At 46.1% G+C, this 20,708-nt stretch overlaps 1 protein-coding gene across 1 annotated transcript in view; it reads right to left on the reverse strand.

Moving 5' to 3' along the window:
- Positions 1-20,708, reverse strand: part of SGPL1 (sphingosine-1-phosphate lyase 1) — a 434,641-nt gene that overhangs the window by 292,051 nt on the left and 121,882 nt on the right. Inside the window, exon 3 of the mRNA XM_069240571.1 lies at positions 19,612-19,679. Within this exon, the coding sequence (XP_069096672.1) occupies positions 19,612-19,679 (68 nt within the window). The remainder of the gene's footprint in view (positions 1-19,611; positions 19,680-20,708) is intronic.

The following is a 20,708-nucleotide window of genomic DNA, read 5'->3' on the forward strand; positions in this document are numbered from 1 at the left end:
TTCCGTTACCTCCTGCAAGAGTGCCCAAGTTCATACAACATATTTCTTATGTGTTTGGTGGTAAATAATGAGGGATATAGAAATTGTTACCTCCCATGTGAATGATGAATACGTTTAAAAATATATATATATATATTTGATTATAATTTAGGCTTTGTTAGGCTGGTCATCATGTTCTACCATTCCTGATGTCATGAAGCAAGACAATTTGCTATTTTGACATTAGGCAGTCTACAGAAGACGAAGTTCGTGTAATCAATAGTGTGTGGCACTGCCAATTTCTCTTACATTTTGAAAGTAGTGTGGTACACATTAAAATAAATGCCAGACTGCCCACTCCCAATCTCACAAACCCACGAACGAACCATAAGCTCTGTCGGTTCGACCAGCTCCGAAGTCTGTAAATGTCGGGCAATTCAGAATTTGTCCGTCTTAATTTACCCAGAGCTGTGTGGATGAAGTACATTTGTAGATGTAGTGTTCGTTTCTGCAGCATGATGCTCTTTCACTAAGGTAATTTTTCATATTGAGGGAATGTGATGTGAGCACAACTGTAATACATAGAAACATGATGCACAATGGCTACAGCATTTCATATGATCTCAGAAACCCTTATACAGAGTTGAAACTTTCTATGTCTTTGCTACAATTCTGCATTGCTGAGACTTGTACACAATTTCCATGAGGGGCCTAGACGTAGCAGCAAATGTGGTAATTAGGACATCATATTAGCATCATGACACGTACATCAGCATCACACTTTTTGTTTTTGCAGATGCTCTTTCGCATTGGCAAGACGTTTTTTTTCTGTTTTTCTGATGTGGAAATGTATTCACACAACAACAACAAAAATTGTCCAACTTTGAATTTGCAAGTCAAGACTGATAAATAGCTTATAGTCTGTGGCTATTCTTTTTTGCCTTATGGCTTAATGCACTTAAGCAACTCAAAATATCCCATAAACAGACATTACCTGGACACTGGAGGGTAATTTTAAACACAGGGAAATGCTAAATTATCAATTTGTGTAAATTAACCGTTAAATTGTACGTAGCAATTGTAGACTGTTGAAGATCACATATTCTAATAGGGTAGCCAAGACTTGAGTTTTTTTTTTTTTAGCAGATTTTTTTTCACAAGGATAGTTATTCAGGCACAAGAGCAAACCTTTGGCGTAAATAATGTGATGATCGGATGGGAAGGTAATGAAATAAGGGGTGCAGGGTGAGGGTGGACTGCGGCGTCCGAGAGGGGGGCTTACAAATGTATGTACAACATTGAGATAGTGCAACTCTGGAGCTAGACTCGGTGGGCCTTTTATGGCTGGTAGTAATTGCAATGACACATAAATGCCATACACTTAGAAGCCTCCTGCTAGGGTTGTTATGGGGATCACTGTGCAGAAGGAGTGTGCGAGGTGTGTGTGCTGTTTAGGCAGATCTGTAAGAAAGAGAGAAGTGACACGTTTTAGAATGCCCAGTTCACAGCTGATATTAAATAAACATTGGAGATCGAAACGGACTCAGTAGTGCTTCTCTTATCCAGGACTGACCCTCTAAGTAGTGTTCATGCCGACTCTCTAGCATGGCTGCAGAATGTGAGCCGAACATCTGCTGGAGAGATACATTTTTAAGAAACAAGGCATGCCAGAATCCGTTCATTTTTCCAAAGCAGAGGAAAAGTGTATCATTAACATACTGTCAATAAAACAACTGAGTGTGTGGGGGAGGCCATGTAATGCGACAACTGCATTATTTTCATTGCTGTGCCCGGCTACGCTCATGTGCCCAACACTAGATCCCAGATACAATCTGTTGGGAAAATTCCATGTGAGCTGCAGTGCTCACCTTATACCCCGCATCCCAGCTTTCAATCGTTTGCTCAGCCCAAAATAATACAGTACATTTTATACAACTTCCCTAGGTTTCCGCCAAAACTGACCACAAGAGGGTAAAAATGGCCTAAAATTACCTTGCTTCTACGTCCCTGGAGCACCTAGACAGCAAAATATAATTTTGGCAGCAGCTCTGGAAATCCATGCATCACCAATGTGTGCACCTTCACTGTTCGGTGAGAGCCCCGAGCAATAAAACAACACATGGAAGGGGAACCAAACAGTACAGCCTTCCATTATCTGAAGTAAGAACTGCTTATAAGTTGCATTCAAGAACCCTTCTATGGGCTATCACAATAAACTTTGTAGCATGCAAGGCTCTCAAATAAACATTCAAAATGTTCGTTCATTGATGCAATGTATCAGAAACACTATAAAACAGGCGGCTGTGGATTTAAACAAGTCAATTCTAAGCACCACAGCCGCCATCAGCGTGAGCCCGAGAGTTATTGGCTCCCTGCGTGAACATCTAGAAAGGATCGTGGCTGGGATGAAACTTAAACCGAAACCAGAAGAGGGGCCATCATATGCTGTAACAGGAGGAAGCGTGACGTAGTGTCTTGGTGTGAGAAAGTAGCCTCTTTCTAGCCTTGTTACCCCCACTTTTAGCCTGTTTGAGAGTATATGTCAGGGTGTTTTCACTGTCTCACTGGGATCCTGCTAGCCAGGACCCAGTGCTCATAGTGAAAACCCTATGTTTTCAGTATGTTTGTTATGTGTCACTGGGACCCTGCTAGCCAGGACCCCAGTGCTCATAAGTTTGTGTCTTATATATATGTGTTCCCTGTGTGATGCCTAACTGTCTCACTGAGGCTCTGCTAACCAGAACCTCAGTGGTTATGCTCTCTCTGCTCTACAAATTGTCACTAACAAGCTAGTGACCAATTTTACCATTTCACATTGGCATACTGGAACACCCTTATAATTCACTAGTATATGGTACTGAGGTACCCAGGGTATTGGGGTTCCAGGAGATCCCTATGGGCTGCAGCAATTCTTTTGCCACCCATAAGGAGCTCTGACAATTCTTACACAGGCCTGCCACTGCAGCCTGAGTGAAATAACATCCACGTTATTTCATAGCCATTTACCACTGCACTTAAGTAACTTATAAGTCACCTATATGTCTAACCTTCACCTGGTGAAGGTTGGGTGCAAAGTTACTTAGTGTGTGGGCATCCTGGCACTAGCCAAGCTGCCCCCACATTGTTCAGGGCAAATTCCCTAGACTTTGTGAGTGCGGGGACACCATTTCACGCATGCACTATGCATAGGTCACTACCTATGTATAGCGTCACAATGGTAACTCCGAACATGGCCATGTAACATGTCTAAGATCATGGAATTCTCACCCCAATGCCATCCTGGCATTGGGAAGGCAATTCCATGATCCCCCGAGTCTCTAGCATAGACCCGGGTACTGCCAAACTACCTTTCCTGGGGTTTCACTGCAGCTGCTGCTTCTGCCAACCCCTAAGGCAGGTTTCTGCCCTCCTGGGGTCCAGCCAGGCCTGGCCCAGGAAGGCAGAACAAAGGACTTCCTCAGAGAGAGAGTGTTACACCCTCTCCTTTTGGAAAAAGGTGTCAGGGCTGGGGAGGAGTAGCCTCCCCCAGCCTCTGGAAATGCTTTGATGGGCACAGATGGTGCCCATCTCTGCATAAGCCAGTCTACACCGGTTCAGGGATCCCCCAGCCCTGCTCTGGCGTGAAACTGGACAAAGGAAAGGGGAGTGACCACTCCCCTGACCTGCACCTCCCAGGGGAGGTGCCCAGAGCTCCTGCAGTGTGCTCCAGACCTCTGCCATCTTGGAAACAGAGGTGCTGCTGGCACACTGGACTGCTCTGAGTGGCCAGTGCCCGCAGGTGACGTCAGAGACTCCTTCTGATAGGCTTTTACCTGTGTTGCTAGCCTATCCTCATTCCTAGGTAGCCAAACCTCCTTTTCTGGCTATTTAGGGTCTCTGCTTTAGGGAAATCTTTAGATAATGAATGCAAGAGCTCATCAGAGTTCCTCTGCATCTCTCTCTTCACCTTCTGCCAAAGGATCGACCACTGACTGCTCAGGACGCCTGCAAAACCGCAACAAAGTAGCAAAGACGACTACTGCAACCTTGTATCGCTGATCCTGCCGCTTTCTCCCGTTTCCTGGTGGTGCATGCTTTGGGGGTAGCCTGCCTCCTTCTTGCACCAGGAGCTCTGAAGAAATCTCCCGTGGGTCGACGGAATCTTCCCCCTGCAACCACAGGCAACAAAAGACTGCATCACCGGGTCCTCTGGGTCCCATCTCAGCACGACGAGCGTGGTCCCTGGAACTCAGCAACTCTGTCCAAGTGGCCCCCACAGTTCAGTGTCTCTTCAGTCCAAGTTTGGTGGAGGTAAGTCCTTGCCTCCCCACGCTAGACTGTATTGCTGGGTACCGCGTGATTTGCAGCTGCTCCGGCTCCTGTGCACTCTTTCAGGATTTCCTTCGTGCACAGCCAAGCCTGGGTCCCCGACACTCTAACCTGCAGTGCACAACCTCCTGAGTTGGGACTCCCTTTTGTGTCTTCGGGTGAGCTCCGGTTCACTCCTCTTCCAAGTGCCTGTTCCGGTACTTCTGCGGGTGCTGCCTGCTTCTGTGAGGGCTCCCTGACTTGCTGGGCGCCCCCTCTGTCTCCTCATCCAAGTGGTGACATCCTGGTACCTCCTGGGCCACAGCAGCATCCAAAAACCCTAACCGCGACCCTTGCAGCTAGCAAGGCTTGTTTGCGGTCTTTCTGCGTGGGAACACCTCTGCAATCTTCTTCACGACGTGGGACATCCATCCTCCAAAGGGGAAGTTCCTAGTCCTCTTCGTTCTTGCAGAATCCACAGCTTCTACCACCCGGTGGCAGCTTCTTTGCACCCTCAGCTGGCATTTCCTGGACATCTGCCCACTCTCGACTTGGTCGCGACTCTTGGACTTGGTCCACAGGTACTCTCGTCCGGAAATCCACTTTGGTTGCATTGCTGGTGTTGGTCATCCTTGCAGAATTCCCCTATCACGACTTCTGAGCGCTCTGGGGAATATAGGTGCACTTTACACCTACTTTTCAGGGTCTTGGGGTGGGCTATTTTTCTAACCCTCACTGTTTTCTTACAGTCCCAGCAACCCTCTACAAGCTCACATAGGTTTGGGGTCCATTCGTAGTTCGCATTCCACTTTTGGAGTATATGGTTTGTGTTGCCCCTATACCTATGTGCTCCTATTGCAATCTACTGTAATTCTACATTGCTTGCATTACTTGCTTTTGCTATTACTGCATATTTTTGATATTGTGTACATATATCTTGTGTATATTTGTACCCTCACTATGAGGATGCCTCACTTAGATACTTTTGGCATATTGTCATAAAAAGAAAGTACCTTTATTTCTGATGGATACAACTACCTGTGGATTCCTCACCTCATGAATACTCCCATGGCGCCAGCATTCTACGGAAATCTTCTTACTAGTCTCTGCACGTCGACGAGGACGTCACTGTCTCGCACGCGACGCCGTCTGACGTCATACAGGCAATAAGAGGTCCTCGACGACGTGCGGACGTCAGTTCCCTTTTTTCCGTGCATTCGAAACGGTTATCTTCGAGGGAGCAACTGTTACTCTTGCGGTTACAGCGTATATCTTGCTGCGTACTCTTTCTCTGTGGAAATAATGTCGCAGAGAAAGTCTGGATTTAAGCCTTGTCGTGAGTGTGGAGGCAAGATGTCGGTGACGGATCCTCATTCCGATTGCCTTTGGTGTTTGAGCTCCGACCACGACGTCTCGACTTGTGATTCGTGTCAGCACATGAATCCGAAGGCCATTAAAGAACGCGAGGCGAAGCTGTTTATGGCCAAGTCAAAGGAGAAGCATCACAAGAAAAAGTCTTCTCCAAGACATCGGCGTCATCGAGACTCCCGGCGCCGTAGAGAATCTCGGCGTCATTCAAGGGAGGCTCGTTCCAGGTCTCCGGATCGGCGCCGGAGGACATGGGAGGTCAGCCCCACGGTGACGCCGCATCCTTCGACGCCGTTGCTCTCTCCGACGTCTCCAACTTCGCCTGGACAGGCGTCGGTGATTGAGGTATTGGAGCCTCAGGTGTTTTCTCCGGCGCAGACGCCGAGGCCGGCGTCGGGGTCGCCTCCAAGTCAGGCACCCCAGTATCCGGCTTTTCCCACCCCTGGAGCCGATAGTTCCGCATTCTTGAATGCGATGTATGCCATCTTCCAACAGATGGCTCCAGGGGGTGCTCCGGCTGGGCCTTTGGCCTTTTCTTTGGGTGATCCTGCGCCTCTTCGGCCGGCACCCTTTATGCCCTTTCTCCCGTTTGGGAACGTGGGCTCGGCGCCAGTGTCGGCGCCGGTGGCCGCTCCGATGGCTTCGGAGGGATTGGCCCCAGGGATTTCCATCCCGTCGACGTCGAGATTTCGGCCTGTGACTCCGGTGGGTCCATCCGTTTCATCTGCTCTTCAGTTGGCGCCGAAGTTACCTGTGGCGCCGGATGCGGCGTCGGTGGCTTCGGAAGATCGGCGCCGATCTCCGACTTCGGCGGAGGTGTTGTCGACTCCGCGGATTGAGCAACGACTGCATTCAAGGAGGCGTGCTCTCCGGGTACTAGAGGAGCAGGAGTACCAACGAGCCCTAGAGGAAGGAGAGCTAGAGGACTCGGGTGATGGGCTGCGTGGACTGGAGTCGGCCAGTGGGCTGGACACTTCCCCTGAGTGGGACCTTTCGTCCCCGGGGGAATATACAGAGGAAGCTGCTTCCTTTCATACAGTGGTAGGGAAGGCAGCTAGTTTTTTGGACCTGCCTTTGCCAGTGGTGGAGGCGAAACAAAACCTTTTGACAGAGGTGTTGCATCCGGCCTCAGCCGCGGCGGAGCCTCTATTACCTTTTAATGACGCTCTGCTGGATCCGGTTTTAGAGGTGTGGAAGAAGCCGGCATCTTCCCCAGCAGTTCACAGAGCTGTGGCCAGGAGGTATCGGACGGCTCCAACTGATCCTGGTTTCCTATCTAGGCACCCTACGCCGGAGAGCTTGGTTGTGCAGGCCTCCTGTTCGTCCAAATCAGCGCCTGGTTCTTTCCCGACGGTGCCTGGGGACAGAGACTCAAAAAAGCTAGAGGCGCAGTCGAAGAAGATTTTTTCGTCCTGCAGTCTGGCGTTAAAAGCCACTAATGCGACCTGTATCCTGGGGAGGTATATTCATGCTCTGATGGATGACATCTCCTCTTCGTTTACAGAGCTTCCCCAGGGTCTTTTGGATCTTGTCTCTGATGCCCAGGCTGCTGCGACCCAAATTATCCAGATGGGACTGGATACCACCGACTCGGTAGCCAGAGCAATGGGCACAACTGTGGTGGAAAGGAGACAGGCCTGGCTACGTAACTCGGGCTTTTCGGCAGATGTACAGTCCACATTGTTGGATCTCCCGTTTGATGGGGACAAACTGTTTGGGGCTAAGGCTGATTCGGCCTTGGAACGTTTTAAGGAGAGCAGGGCCACGGCTAAGTCGTTGGGACTCCAAGCTCCTTCTTCCACGGCCTCTTCCAGATTCTTCAGGAGGTTTCGTGGATTTGGGCGTGGCTCTTCCTCCTCTTCCTTTCGGGGAAGATATCAGCAACCTGCCTCTTCCCATCCCTATAGATCTTTTAGGGGGAGGGGTAGGGTCCGCACCAGGGGAGCCTCTCAGCAGCACTCTGCCTCTTCCTCATCCTCTGGCGGGGTGCAGCAGGGGAAGCAGCCTTAGGCTTCCACCATTTCCCACTCACTCCTCTCCTGTAGGGGGAAGATTACAGCATTTTCTCACCAAATGGGAGACTGTTACGTCGGACACTTGGGTTCTCAGTGTTGTGGGAAAAGGCTACACCCTTCCCTTTCGGGAGTTTCCGCCCCTCATCCCGCCCCGCCCTTCGTATTGTTCACAAGAACACCTCCTGTTGCTAGAACAGGAGGTAGAAGTCCTCCTTTTAAAGGGCGCGGTGGAGTTGGTCCCGGAGCAGGAAAGGGGTCAAGGAGTTTACTCAAGGTATTTCCTGATTCCCAAGAAGGATGGTCGTTTGAGACCAATTCTGGACCTGAGGATCTTGAATTGGTTCCTCAAGCAGGAAAAGTTCAAGATGCTGACCCTAGCACAGGTGCTTTTGGCGTTGAACATGGAAGACTGGATGGTGTCTGTCGACTTGCAGGATGCTTACTTTCATATCCCGATACTCAAGTCACACAGGAAGTATCTCCGGTTTGTGGTGGGATCGCAACACTACCAGTTTGCGGTCCTTCCGTTTGGTCTTACTTCAGCACCTCGAGTCTTCACGAAGGTGATGTCGGTGGTTGCGGCAGAGCTCAGAAGGAAGGGGATAGCAGTATTCCCTTACTTGGACGATTGGTTGATCAAAGCCAAGTCCCCGGAGCTTGTGTTGCGTCATCTGCAGTCAACAACCCAGTTGTTGTTCGACCTGGGCTTTTCGGTGAACGAGCCCAAATCTCACCTGGAGCCCTCTCAGCGCCTCCTGTTCATAGGGGCAGTACTGGATACAACATTGGGTCGGGCCTTTCCTCCGCCTCAGCGGATTCAAGATATTCAGGATTTGGTTCCAATGTTTCGAAATGGAGCGGTAGTTCCAGTCCTCAAGGTCCTTCGTCTGCTCGGTCTTTTTGCCTCCTGCATTCTGTTGGTCACGCATGCTCGCTGGCACATGAGGGCTCTTCAGTGGTGCCTCCGAAGGCAGTGGTCTCAACACAGAGGGGATCTAGAGGGTACTGTCAAGATCTCCAGAGATGCTGCTGTGGATTTGAAGTGGTGGATTGCAAGCAACAATCTTTCACAAGGAAAACCGTTCCAGCAGTCGCCACCAGTGGCCACAGTCATAACGGATGCTTCCACTCTAGGGTGGGGAGCTCATCTGGGGGATCTGGAGATCAAAGGTCTTTGGTCTCCAGAGGAACAGATTTTTCACATCAATCTGTTAGAGTTACGGGCTGTACGTCTGGCTCTCAAGGCCTTCCTCCCTTCCCTTCGTGGTCAGTCGGTACAGGTCCTAACGGACAATACTACCACGATGTGGTACATAAACAAGCAGGGAGGAGTGGGGTCGTACCTTCTCTGCAGAGAAGCTCTTCGACTATGGTCCTGGGCAAAGGACCATCGGATTTGCTTGATAGCAAACCATCTGGCCGGAGTCTTGAACGTGCGTGCGGACAGTCTCAGTCGCCACTTCTCGGCAGACCACGAGTGGCGTCTCCATCCAGATCAAGTCCGTTTAATCTTCCAGAAGTGGGGGTTTCCTCGGGTAGATCTGTTCGCCACTCGAGAGAACGCGCATTGTCCGTTGTTCTGCAGCCTTCAGTATCCGATGCAGGAAGCGTTGGGGGTGCGTTTCAAATGACCTGGTTCGGCCAGTTGCTCTACGCGTTTCCTCCCATACCCTTGATTCCTCGAGTATTGAGGAAGATTCGCCAAGACCGGGCTCTAGTAATCGTAATAGCTCCGGATTGGCCAAGGAGGGTGTGGTACTCCGACCTTCTCCAACTCTCAACGTGCCCGCCGCTCCGTCTCCCTTTCAGGGCAGACCTCCTCTCGCAGGGGCAGGTTCTACACCCCAACCTCCAGAGTCTGCACCTACATGCCTGGAGATTGAACGGGGCAACCTGAGTTCCTTCTCTCTCCCGCCTGAGGTAGTGGATGTTATATTAGCGGCCAGGCGACACTCCACTAAATCTATCTACGCTAATAGGTGGTCTAAATTTGTTGCGTGGTGTGGAGAGAGGCAGATTGATCCTTTACAAGCTCATCTATCGGACGTTTTGTCTTTTGCTCTATCTCTGGCGCAGAAAGGTTGTGCAGTGGCTACCATTAAAGGTTATTTATCGGCCTTGTCAGCCTTCATATGTCTTCCAGACCAACCATCTTTATTTAAATCCCCTATTGTTATCAGATTCTTGAAAGGTCTTCTAAATCAATATCCTCCAAAGCCATTCGTTATGCCGCAATGGGATTTGTCCTTAGTCCTGACTTTCCTTATGGGGTCCCCTTTTGAACCTATGCATTCTTGCCCCTTGAGGTATTTGGTTTTAAAAACAGTCTTCCTGATAGCTATAACATCAGCAAGGAGAGTGAGTGAGTTGCAGGCCTTATCAGTAAAACCCCCTTATACAACTTTTTATGGGGATAAGGTGGTGTTGAGGACCAAGGCTGCTTTCCTCCCGAAGGTTGTTTCACCCTTCCATTTGGCTCAGGCAATTACTTTGTCCACGTTCTATCCTCCGCCTCATCCTTCCAAAGAGGAAGAAAGACTGCACCGTCTGGATCCAAAGAGAGCGTTGAGCTTCTTTATCGATAGAACAAAGGATTTCAGGCTGGAGGATCAGCTGTTTATTGGATACGTGGGCAAGAGGAGAGGAAAGGCAGTCCACAAGAGAACACTATCCAGGTGGGTTGTTCTTTGCATTAAAATATGTTACTCTTTGGCAAAGAAGGATCCTCCTGAGGGCATTAGAGCTCATTCCACCAGAGTTAAGTCGGCCACTTCGGCCTTAGCCAGAGGTGTTCCTGTGGTCGACATCTGCAAGGCCGCAACTTGGTCGTCCCTTCACACTTTTGCAAAACATTACTGTTTAGATTCTGAGGTTAGAAGGGACGGCCATTTTGCACGGTCAGTGCTGCAGGATTTCTTGGTTTGACCATTTAGGCACCCACCGCCGGGCGTGGTACTGCTTTGGGACTCTATTCATGAGGTGAGGAATCCACAGGTAGTTGTATCCATCAGAAGAACGAGTTACTTACCTTCGGTAACGACTTTTCTGGTGGATACATTAGCTACCTGTGGATTCCTCACGGTCCCACCCGCCTCCCCGTTGCCTTTATGGTCTTGCCAAGTAATCCTTGAGTGCGCTCCTCTTGATCTTTGAGGGTGCAATAGATGTATATATATAATATATTTATATATATATATAGGTATATGTGTATATATCTTTATGTATATACTTGGTGTGTGTATATATTTTTAAAAGAAAGAGTTTTATGTATATATATATATATATATATGTACATAAAAAAAGATTTACAGTTATTCATACAATGTGGTGTATTTTTACAATATAATGGATGTTGCTTTGTTCTTTCATTGCATTGCCTGGTTGTTCTCATGCACGTAAAAAATGATTGGTACTGACGTCCGCACGTCGTCGAGGACCTCTTATTGCCTGTATGACGTCAGACGGCGTCGCGTGCGAGACAGTGACGTCCTCGTCGACGTGCAGAGACTAGTAAGAAGATTTCCGTAGAATGCTGGCGCCATGGGAGTATTCATGAGGTGAGGAATCCACAGGTAGCTAATGTATCCACCAGAAAAGTCGTTACCGAAGGTAAGTAACTCGTTCTTTTAGTATATCTGTGTATTGTGTTTTCTTATGATATTGTGCATATGACACCAGTGGTATAGTAGGAGCTTTGCATGTCTCCTAGTTCAGCGTAAGCTGCTCTGCTATAGCTACCTTCTATCAGCCTAAGCTGCTAGAAACACCTCTTCTACACTAATAAGGGATAACTGGACCTGGTACAGAGTGTAAGTACCCCTTGGTACACACTACAAGCCAGCCCAGCCTCCTACACTTGGCCAACAAAAACGTTCACTTAGTGAAAATGTCTGATAGGGAACTCAGCACACAAAGGAAGGACATTTCACAAAATGCACCAATAAAAATGAAGCATTTAAGACAAGCACAACAAAGAATGAATAGCAAGACTGGACGTGGTTAAAGCCCACAGAGAGATTACAACAGGCCAGAGCGCTTGCATGCTCAACCCTAAAAATGGATGTTGCAGAAGTCGTCATTTGACAAGTTTTTATTTAGGTATGCATCCCACCCACTCTCTCCCTCGCAGAAACCAGAGTCTCCAACCCTCCAATAAAGAAGCATCAATAAATCCAATGCCCTTGCAGGGCCGTAGGCTTGTATTTACAATATATCACATAAGTAAATCTTATTATTATGGCTGTGGCTCGTGGTGGCTCAAGTCTTGCAACGGTATGCAAGAAACCCTGGGGCCCTTCCACCGCAGAGAAGTGAAGAGAGAACATAATTTAACTCAACACGATATAGTGATCGACTGGATTACTAGTACTATTGCCAATCGTCTTGTCGTCTCACTCTCTCTCACCGACTCACCTGAGACCTGCAGCTTTGGTGGCAGGTGGGTGGTAGGAGACCGCACTGGCAATTAAATTTTGGTCCCAGTGTCTGACCCAGATCCACCAACCACCACAAATGCAGTTTACACTGACTGCACATGACAATTAAGTCAGATCAGTCCAGCCCTGCCCCACCTTATGCCCCACCATGAGGCTGAAGACCATACAGCTGCTAGCGTGCGCCGCACAGCGTGCACCATGTAATTTATGAGCGACGAGCGTAACTTTAAAACTAAGTTCCAGGAGGACCCTGTCAGTGTGAGTGTACTGTGGGCTAAGAGGGCCTCTGGAGCTTGGGGGCTGCAGGTGCTTTTGTTACACCCATGAATAGCATTTAATTAGTTAATTATGTACTTTTCCTATCGAGAAAATATTTTTGCAGCGACTGGCTGACAAGTGATCACTAAGCAGGCTACCTTGGTCACATTTTGTCAGAACTCCATTGTGAATTCAGCATGGAAAAATGCCTTTGACGGTTCATGAGTCCAGGTAAACACAGCTGCACGAAACAGAAGAATGGAAATGAAAAGGAGTAATCCACAAAACTAATAATACCTAACAGGAGTATAGCCAAAAATGAAACACTTAATATTAAAAGAAAGATGCACACTGTGTTTGAAAGTGATAGTAAGAGGAGGCAGCTGACACGGCGGGAAGTGAATTGCAATGTGAGAAAGCTGGGAAAGTAGTAACAGGAACCATTAAGTGGGAGGTACGGAAGAATGAAAACAAGACGTGCAATGAAAACTAGCAGCTCATATTTAACACCTGGTCAGAAAAAGGATAACTTAGAATTAAAAAAAGACAAGGGTACACAGTTCCAAACAATGAGTTCTGTACAGATTCTAAAGAAACCACAGGATCCAAAGAATCAATTTGATTTAGAACAGGAGCCCTCACTCACCAAATGGTGACATGCTTCATCATTGGGCTTTTGCTCCTCGTCAGGCCGGCACTGCAATGCCTGACGGGCCCCTTGTGGGGGCTCTTTGCCAGAGATCTTTTAAATGTAGAAATGTCGGTTAGTGAATGGCGGAAAATGGGATTGTTATGTGGGTGTGTGAGGATAAAAATGGCTAGAGGTCTAGAGAGATTATTTTAATTAAACAGCGAGCATCAGTAGTCCAGGCTGGTTTAATGAACCTGCAATCCAGGACCACCAGGCGGTTCAGCACCTACCCCTAGCTCCGCATTCCTGGAAATTTCCGATGCGGCCCATCCTTTAATACAGGGAGGGTTACTGTGATAAACATAGATTCCTATTTGGTTTTGACATGTGGATTAGGTACGTTTTGGCCCTGACAAATCGCATCGAGTTTAATTGACATCTTTTGCGAGAAACATGTTGACCAGGATAGTAGTAGCATGGTGATTTCTGTACCTACTTTTTGCTTTCCCTGAATTTTGGGACTGCTGATCCTTTCCTAATTTTTGTTTCTTTTGAGGGTGGATTAGACATCATCTCTAATTTTTACCCTCATTTGGTTTTTAATCATGACAGAGGTCGTTGTTTAATTAATATAATCTCTCTAGACCTCTAGCCATTTTTATCCTCACACACCCACATACCAATCCCATTTTCCGCCATTCACTAACCGGCATTTCTACATTTAAAAGATCTCCGGCAAAGAGCCCCCATGAGGGGCCCGCCAGGCATTGCAGTGCCGGCCTGACGAGAAGCAAAAGCCCAATGATGAAGCATGTCACCATTTGGTGAGTGAGGGCTCTAGTGCTAAATCAAATTGATTCTTTGGATCCTGTGGTTTCTTTAGAATTTGTACACAACTCATTGTTTGGAACTGTGTACCCTTGTCTTTTTTTGAAGGTTCATGGGAGTATCGTACACAGGACCAGTTCAAAACACTCCCGATATACTAGCCCTCTCTTTGTTTTTGGTTAACTTAGAATTAAGACACAGAGCGTGGGTATGTTATGCAGGCTTCTGACAACAGGATGTAGCCCAGGTAAGAACATTATTGCCTCCAAACAAATTGAATTAAGATAGAACATACATTAAAGAAATCCTACTTTTTTACATGATGATCTTCAGATTCAATTTCTTTAAAAAATATATGTTAAAAGGGGAAAAAAGACTAAATGTATATATGAAAAACATATTTATTTTGCAATATTATAACTAGTACCCTAAAGTAGCATTAACTTGAACCCCAGACATACACATTTTTTTCATCAATGTCATTATTTCAGATGTTGCATTGATGTTGTCAATGATGTCCTAGAACATGCACTAAGTGATGTAATATGTAAGGTAATAAGCAGTGCATGGTGAAGGTTTGAGTTATAGTTACTTGAGGTAACTTTTATTGGTGAACCTCAGTGGTTTGGATAGTTTAAAACGCTATGTTTTAGCTTTTCAGTGAATTTCAATTTTATTTTTTAATGTGAAGTAACATGGCCGTCATCGAGCAACCCCCTAAAGGCAGCTAACTCCTGTAAAAATAAATAAAAAAAAACACGTATATATATACACACACACATGTACATACATACACATAACAAACATGCCTATTAGATTTACCAGGAGATGAGCACATTAACATACATGAAGCAGACCTATTGACTTAGTCAAAAGGTCCCAATAATTATAAAACGTATATTTTATAGATAAATAAATACATTGCAATATTTGATAATACTTACTGTCACAAACTATGTTAAATAAAGTTTAAAATGAAATAACCATAAACATGTCTGAGGTTTTTTGTAAACATTTTTTAGACCACAAAATGGAACCATATAACCATCCACAAGGGGGTCCCTGCACCCCAACTGAAGAACATACAACTCCAACTCGGAGTTCTTTAAAAATAATGGTAAGCTCTCCTGGGGTCTTGGATTGAATGAACCAGGAAACTTAATCTGATGTTTTTAATGTTGCTGAACTCCCTGTAGCCTTCCACAACAGAAAAAAAAATGCTTGGTGGTGCCAGGATCAAAACATATAATTTAAAAGGCCTCTCGGGGAAGGGATGCTCTTTGTCTGAAAAGTGAATGATGAATAAGCAGTTCCTGCTGCTCATTTAATATTCCTTTTATCTGTTATTGTGTGGGGTATCCCGGTCTCAACTGGGACATCCACACTTTATGCACACCTTGTGGCCGCAGGGGGACCCCAAGGCACCTACCAGCTCCTCAGCCAGCACACTTTGGGGGTGCAGGTGGAAGCCAGCCATTTTTATTTTTACTGTGGGTGTCCCGGCGCTACTCGAAGTAAGTCAACCTTTATTTTTAAAATGTTTGAGGCCGCAGGAAGCTCCGAGGCCCCTCAGCCTCTGCCAGCTCCCCAGCCAGTACTCATGTTGGGTGAGGCAGGAGAAGTCTGTTTCTTTGCTCCTGCCAAGCGGGAGCAGATTTTGTTTCTCTGCTATATTCCCTGCCTATCCTCTTCTGGGTAGGGAACAGCACAGTGACCTAAGGGATGGGGTCCCTGAGACATTATATGTCATGCCACAGGATGGCTCGTCGGGATGGCTCCAGGCCACCCTTCCTAATTAACAATTGCGTCAGCCATAGGGGATGGTGTCCCAGGATCATAGGATGATTCAGGGAGGGGGCTCTGTGCCCACTCCCAAATAAATAAAAAAATGCTTCAGCCCCAAGTGATGAGGTTCCTGGGGCCATATTATGGCTGCATGCCTCCATCCTGATAAAATGCAACTAAGCCCCAGGGAATTGGGTGCTCAGGACTTTAGAATGGCTTCTGGAGGGAGGGCTGGTGAATTTCAGGGGTTTTGGTCATTTAAAACTGTTATGTTGTAACTGACATTTTTACCAAACTATAACTCCCCTTCGATCTTTTTTTTCAGTGAAATACATATGTAAAACCTAGTGGGGGGCAAGGGAGGTCAAGCATGCAAATGTTCATGTAGTTCCATGCAGGTGAAAAAAGTGTAGACAGAGTCAAAATGGATGTTTTTTCCCATAAAAACAGAACTCCACTAAGAAAGTGTGCTTTCATGTATTTCGGCCATTTAAAAATCACAGTTTCTGTCAATCACATTCCACCATGTTGAAAATCATAATTTTGTAGAGATTTTTGCACTGTGGTAAAAACATCCTCAACATAAGAGTGGTACTGTGAGAGGTGCTGGTCCTCAACAGAGTGGTGGTGTACACTATGTCCCATTTTCCTGGTGAGTGAGTGAAAATGGAGCCCAAAAGGAGAACAACATGAGTTTGCAAAGGTAAATTTTCAATTTTCGTGAACATCTCTACCACTTGACTTCGATTTTAAGAGAAAAACATCTCTGGTGAAAAGACCCTGGCAGATGCTGGAGGTCAGGACCTTGAGCTATCCCCCACTGTGCATGACTGCCACAGGTTGGACACTGGTTAATCTTCAATACAATCACACTGATTTTTGAGGAATAGGCAACTTCGCCACATACAATCTCAATAACAGGTGTCTGCAGAGTATGGCAGATGTAACTCGAGTAAAACCCCAAGGCAGAAAAAACCTGCTGAAGGCAAGATTTAGATGAAGAAAGACTGGATACAACACTGGAGGAAAGTTCAATGGGAACCAAGCACAACAGACCAAGAATTGGGCAGAAGTGCCAAAACTACAGGCTCTGAAGTGAAGATGCTGCAGAGGACTGTCTGAATTGCAGCACACTGCATTCAATACCTCAAAGAACAGGAAGTGTCATGAAAAATACAGAAAAACAAACTAGCAGCCATGATGGGTTTTAATAATTTAATAAGATCCATCAATGAGTGTCATCATCTTGGAACAGTATTCTAGACAAATAATTATGTAACAGAGAGAAGCCCACTCCCTGAGCAAGAGAGCTTAAGGGATCTTTGGAAAATAGGCAAGACCTAACTTGATCCAAAACTCCGCTAGGGAAGACACAGTCTAGAAACAGAAAATAGCCTGACACTGTGGGCTAGAGATATGGAATCCATGATGGCACCTGTTGAGGACACTGGCTGAAGACTCCTACACTCAGCACTGCCAGTGGAAAAGACCTGGTCCCGCTGTGAACAGTATGGCTGCAACCTCCTTCCGTGTGTACATGGAAGACCTAAACTGGCTGCCTGCACCTTGGCCTCCTTAGCATCTGACACCATTTTGTGGAATTAGCAATGGCCAAATGCCATACACAGCAAAGCTTTAGCATCTGAATGGGCGCAGGGACTGACCAAAGGCCAGTCCCGGTAGCGAATTCCCAAGGCCCTGCACAGCACCCAATCGGCAAATGATGTCACAAGTGAATGAAGTGCATCATAAAAATAAAAAAATCACTGAAATTAATCACAGTTAAAGTTTTGTTATGGTTCAGCAAAATGCAAATAGGTAGAGCTGCCAGTTACTGTATGCAGTACATACCATCGCTCACAATGCTTGCCATGCTCAATGCACCACTTTTCCAATAGCATCAGGAAAAAAAGCTAAGTGCCAAGAGCAAAATATGGAGGGTGTCATAAGTTATGGTTCGTATTGCTCACCATAACTGGGGAAACTCAGGAATTTTTAGGTTTACCTGGGCTGAATCCATAATTACCTTTTAACTTGACATATATATCTTGCTGAAAAGCCATTTGTTGATTTGTTTACAACTTTGGCACTGTATGACAAGTAAGCATGAAATCTGGCAAGCATCTAATATACTGAGATTACTTTTGTTATTTTCAAATTTGTTCAGATCTATTCATGGTCCGCCCAGTTAAAAAGGAGTGAAGGCAAACAAGTGCTGATACGTTCTGCACTATGTGATGAATACAAACAAAATTTGTTAAAAGCTTGAAAGGATTAAGTAGCGCTTTTTGCTTCGTTTCTGTATGTCTTGTGTTGTGAGACTCCATCAAGGGCAAGCTACGTTAAGGAGGTTGAGGGGAGGGCAGGGGCGACTCCTTCGCTATGGCAAAGGAATATTGCCCAACTGGCTGTGCAGAAGCAACAAAAAAAAATAGTTTACTATACTTTTATTTTTTTCTTTTGGCACAGCCAGCAGTCTGGACCCCAAGAGGGGTGGGCTGGGCCATTAGTGGCGGGAGGGGGGGAAGAAGGGGAGAGTGCACGTTAGTGTGCATGTGTGTTCGGCCGGCCGTCTCAGGCTGGCCAAACACAAATGCGCACTTCGGTTTCTTCAGCCCGGCTGTGTTTAACAGCTGGGCTGGAGAAACTGCACAGACTCCAGGGCTGTGTCTGAGCAGCAGTCACTGCCGCTCAGACCAATCCTGGCGCTGCTCTCATGCAAAGTTTTTCATGAAAGCAGCACCAGGATTGCTGGGGAGCCTGTGGTGGTGTCTCAGCAGTGAATGCTGGAACACCAGAAGAAGAGGAGCGTGAGGAGGCGGCAGGGACGGAGGCAAGGTAAGTGCTTTTATGTTTTTTATATTTACCTCATCCCCGTCCGTCTCCCCTCCCCACTTCCCTCCCTTGAGTTATGCAGCGGCTGCCACTGTGGGAAGGGTGTGACTGTTTGATGATTTGCATTAAACAAGGCAGGCAGTTAGCAAGTTACACCCACTGAAAATATTTCAGGTTGCATGAAGATTCAATGGGAGGGGGGTCAATTTTAAAGGTGAAATGGTAAAAAATATTTTTGCCTTACTAATAACTCTGACACCATTTGATGGATCTGCACAAAACTGTTTCAGCAATCTGTGCAAAGTTTGGCAGATGTTTAGGAGGTTTAGCTTTCTGTTGGTGTTGTCAGGTCCTTGTGACAAACCCTTGCTGAACACAAAGGTACAAGTTGACAATAACTGGTGGGCTCTTTTGTTTTGGTGTTTTGTAAACCATAAATGACTTTACCAGTGTTTTTCAGAGAATCTACACATAAACACTATACACACACGCAGTGCTTAATTTGTGCTTGTTGTTTCCTGTGCTGAGCACCGGCACTTATTTTTGAGGGCCGGCGCTTATTCTTCTGCCTCAAGCATTTGCTGCGAGCAAAAGACACGCGTGGGAAAGACGGAGGAAGAGAAAAATGAAAAAGCGTCACAATGGGAGAGAACAGAAGGCTGCAGGAGTGAGCTGAAGGGGAAGGGAGTGGCTTTAGATGTATTGAAGAGGCCCGAGATGGCTTCGGGATTACGCTGCCTCAGTATTCCGTGCTCGCAGGTTAAATTGCAGCAGCTGCGTGTTTCAGAGGAGAGCTCTGAGCACCGGCACGTTTTTATTTACAAATTGACCACTGCACACACGCCTCATACCTTCGGAATAGAATATTATGTGAAGTGGTCTACTTGCAAATGTTTCAGGAGCTCAGAGTACAAAATAAACAAATGAATTGTTACTTTTGTAATAGGGTTTGAAAAGCTCAAAAACTCGGACCGTTCATTTAATAATGCACAATTTTGGAGAAATTAATTCCTATTGGAAACATAACCACCATATACTTGCAACACATAAAGCAGAAGTAAGGTGTCGCCTCTCCAGAACTTAACTTGCCAATGTCATATTACTTAAGTATGGCATAGCTCCCGATTTCAAAAGAACGAGATGTTTTATTATCAATCAGTTTTTCAGCAACAATATGGCACACACTTACCTTAGTACCGATGAATGGAAGTTTTCTCACTATCTTAAAGAACTTTTTTTTGCATCTTGAGAATAAACCTGGAAAAAAACACAATGAGACAATGGTTGGTTAAATCACGGACTGTCGAAGAAAAGTCATAAACGCCCTGCAACACTGAATATCTGCAACCCTCTTGCTGCCCATGACACCACATCTGAAGATACAACAGCCAACATTCCTTGTGTCTCTGCTACTTCATTCAACTCCATTTAAGATTAGAACACCAACCCCTCGTATTGAGCATGTGTCTCCATTTCAGGCTACAACATCTCACTAATGCGGACAGGGATGAGACTAAGGCTGTGAAACTGACGGCACCACTATACAATGTGAAAACTAACAGCCTGATCTATGTGAGTTTATCATTCAAGCTGAAAAGCATCCAACGACACTAGTTGCATTTGTACCCTTAAATGTAAAACAGTGATCTAAGATTCCTTATGAACAACACTATTAAAAAACAAAATAAAAAAAAGAACAAGGTCGATCCTCAATTGTAAAATTGGAATCACACTGGACTGCTGTTTGTTTGACTAAACACTGGTGCCCTCTCTTCTCGCTACTTTTCCATGAACTAGAGGGGGCTTATTCCGCAGGCTAGAACGCGTTCTTGTCCATTCCCTCACCTTTATTTATCAACACTCCGTGAATGACGTGTGCCGCCTTCCTCTCTCTTCATACATAGCTACGTTCAACCCATCTGAGATGTTGTTCAAAGAGTTAGAAAACCATGTTCTTCACAGATTACAAGGCTTGAGTAGCACCGAAGAAGCAACACATGATATTAAAATCTTGTGACTGCAGACAACGTGCAGTGACGCTATTCTATAACATAATGTAACGAAAGCAGCGATTTTCCTTTTGTTAGTTACACGTGAATGGTGACATGTGCAAAACTGTGCTAACCAGGTGATTATCCAGTGCTAGGAAGCTAACATATTTACATATTTTATTTGTAAACTGTAAATTATGTTGGAATATCTCAGAAGAAGGAATTGCAAAACAATTCTAAATTGAAATCATTGATCCCAATAATCAAATCAAATGTCAAAAGAATACACAAGCAC

This window comes from Pleurodeles waltl, chromosome 6 (genome assembly GCF_031143425.1).
Source record: "Pleurodeles waltl isolate 20211129_DDA chromosome 6, aPleWal1.hap1.20221129, whole genome shotgun sequence".
Taxonomy (NCBI): Eukaryota; Metazoa; Chordata; class Amphibia; order Caudata; family Salamandridae; genus Pleurodeles; species Pleurodeles waltl.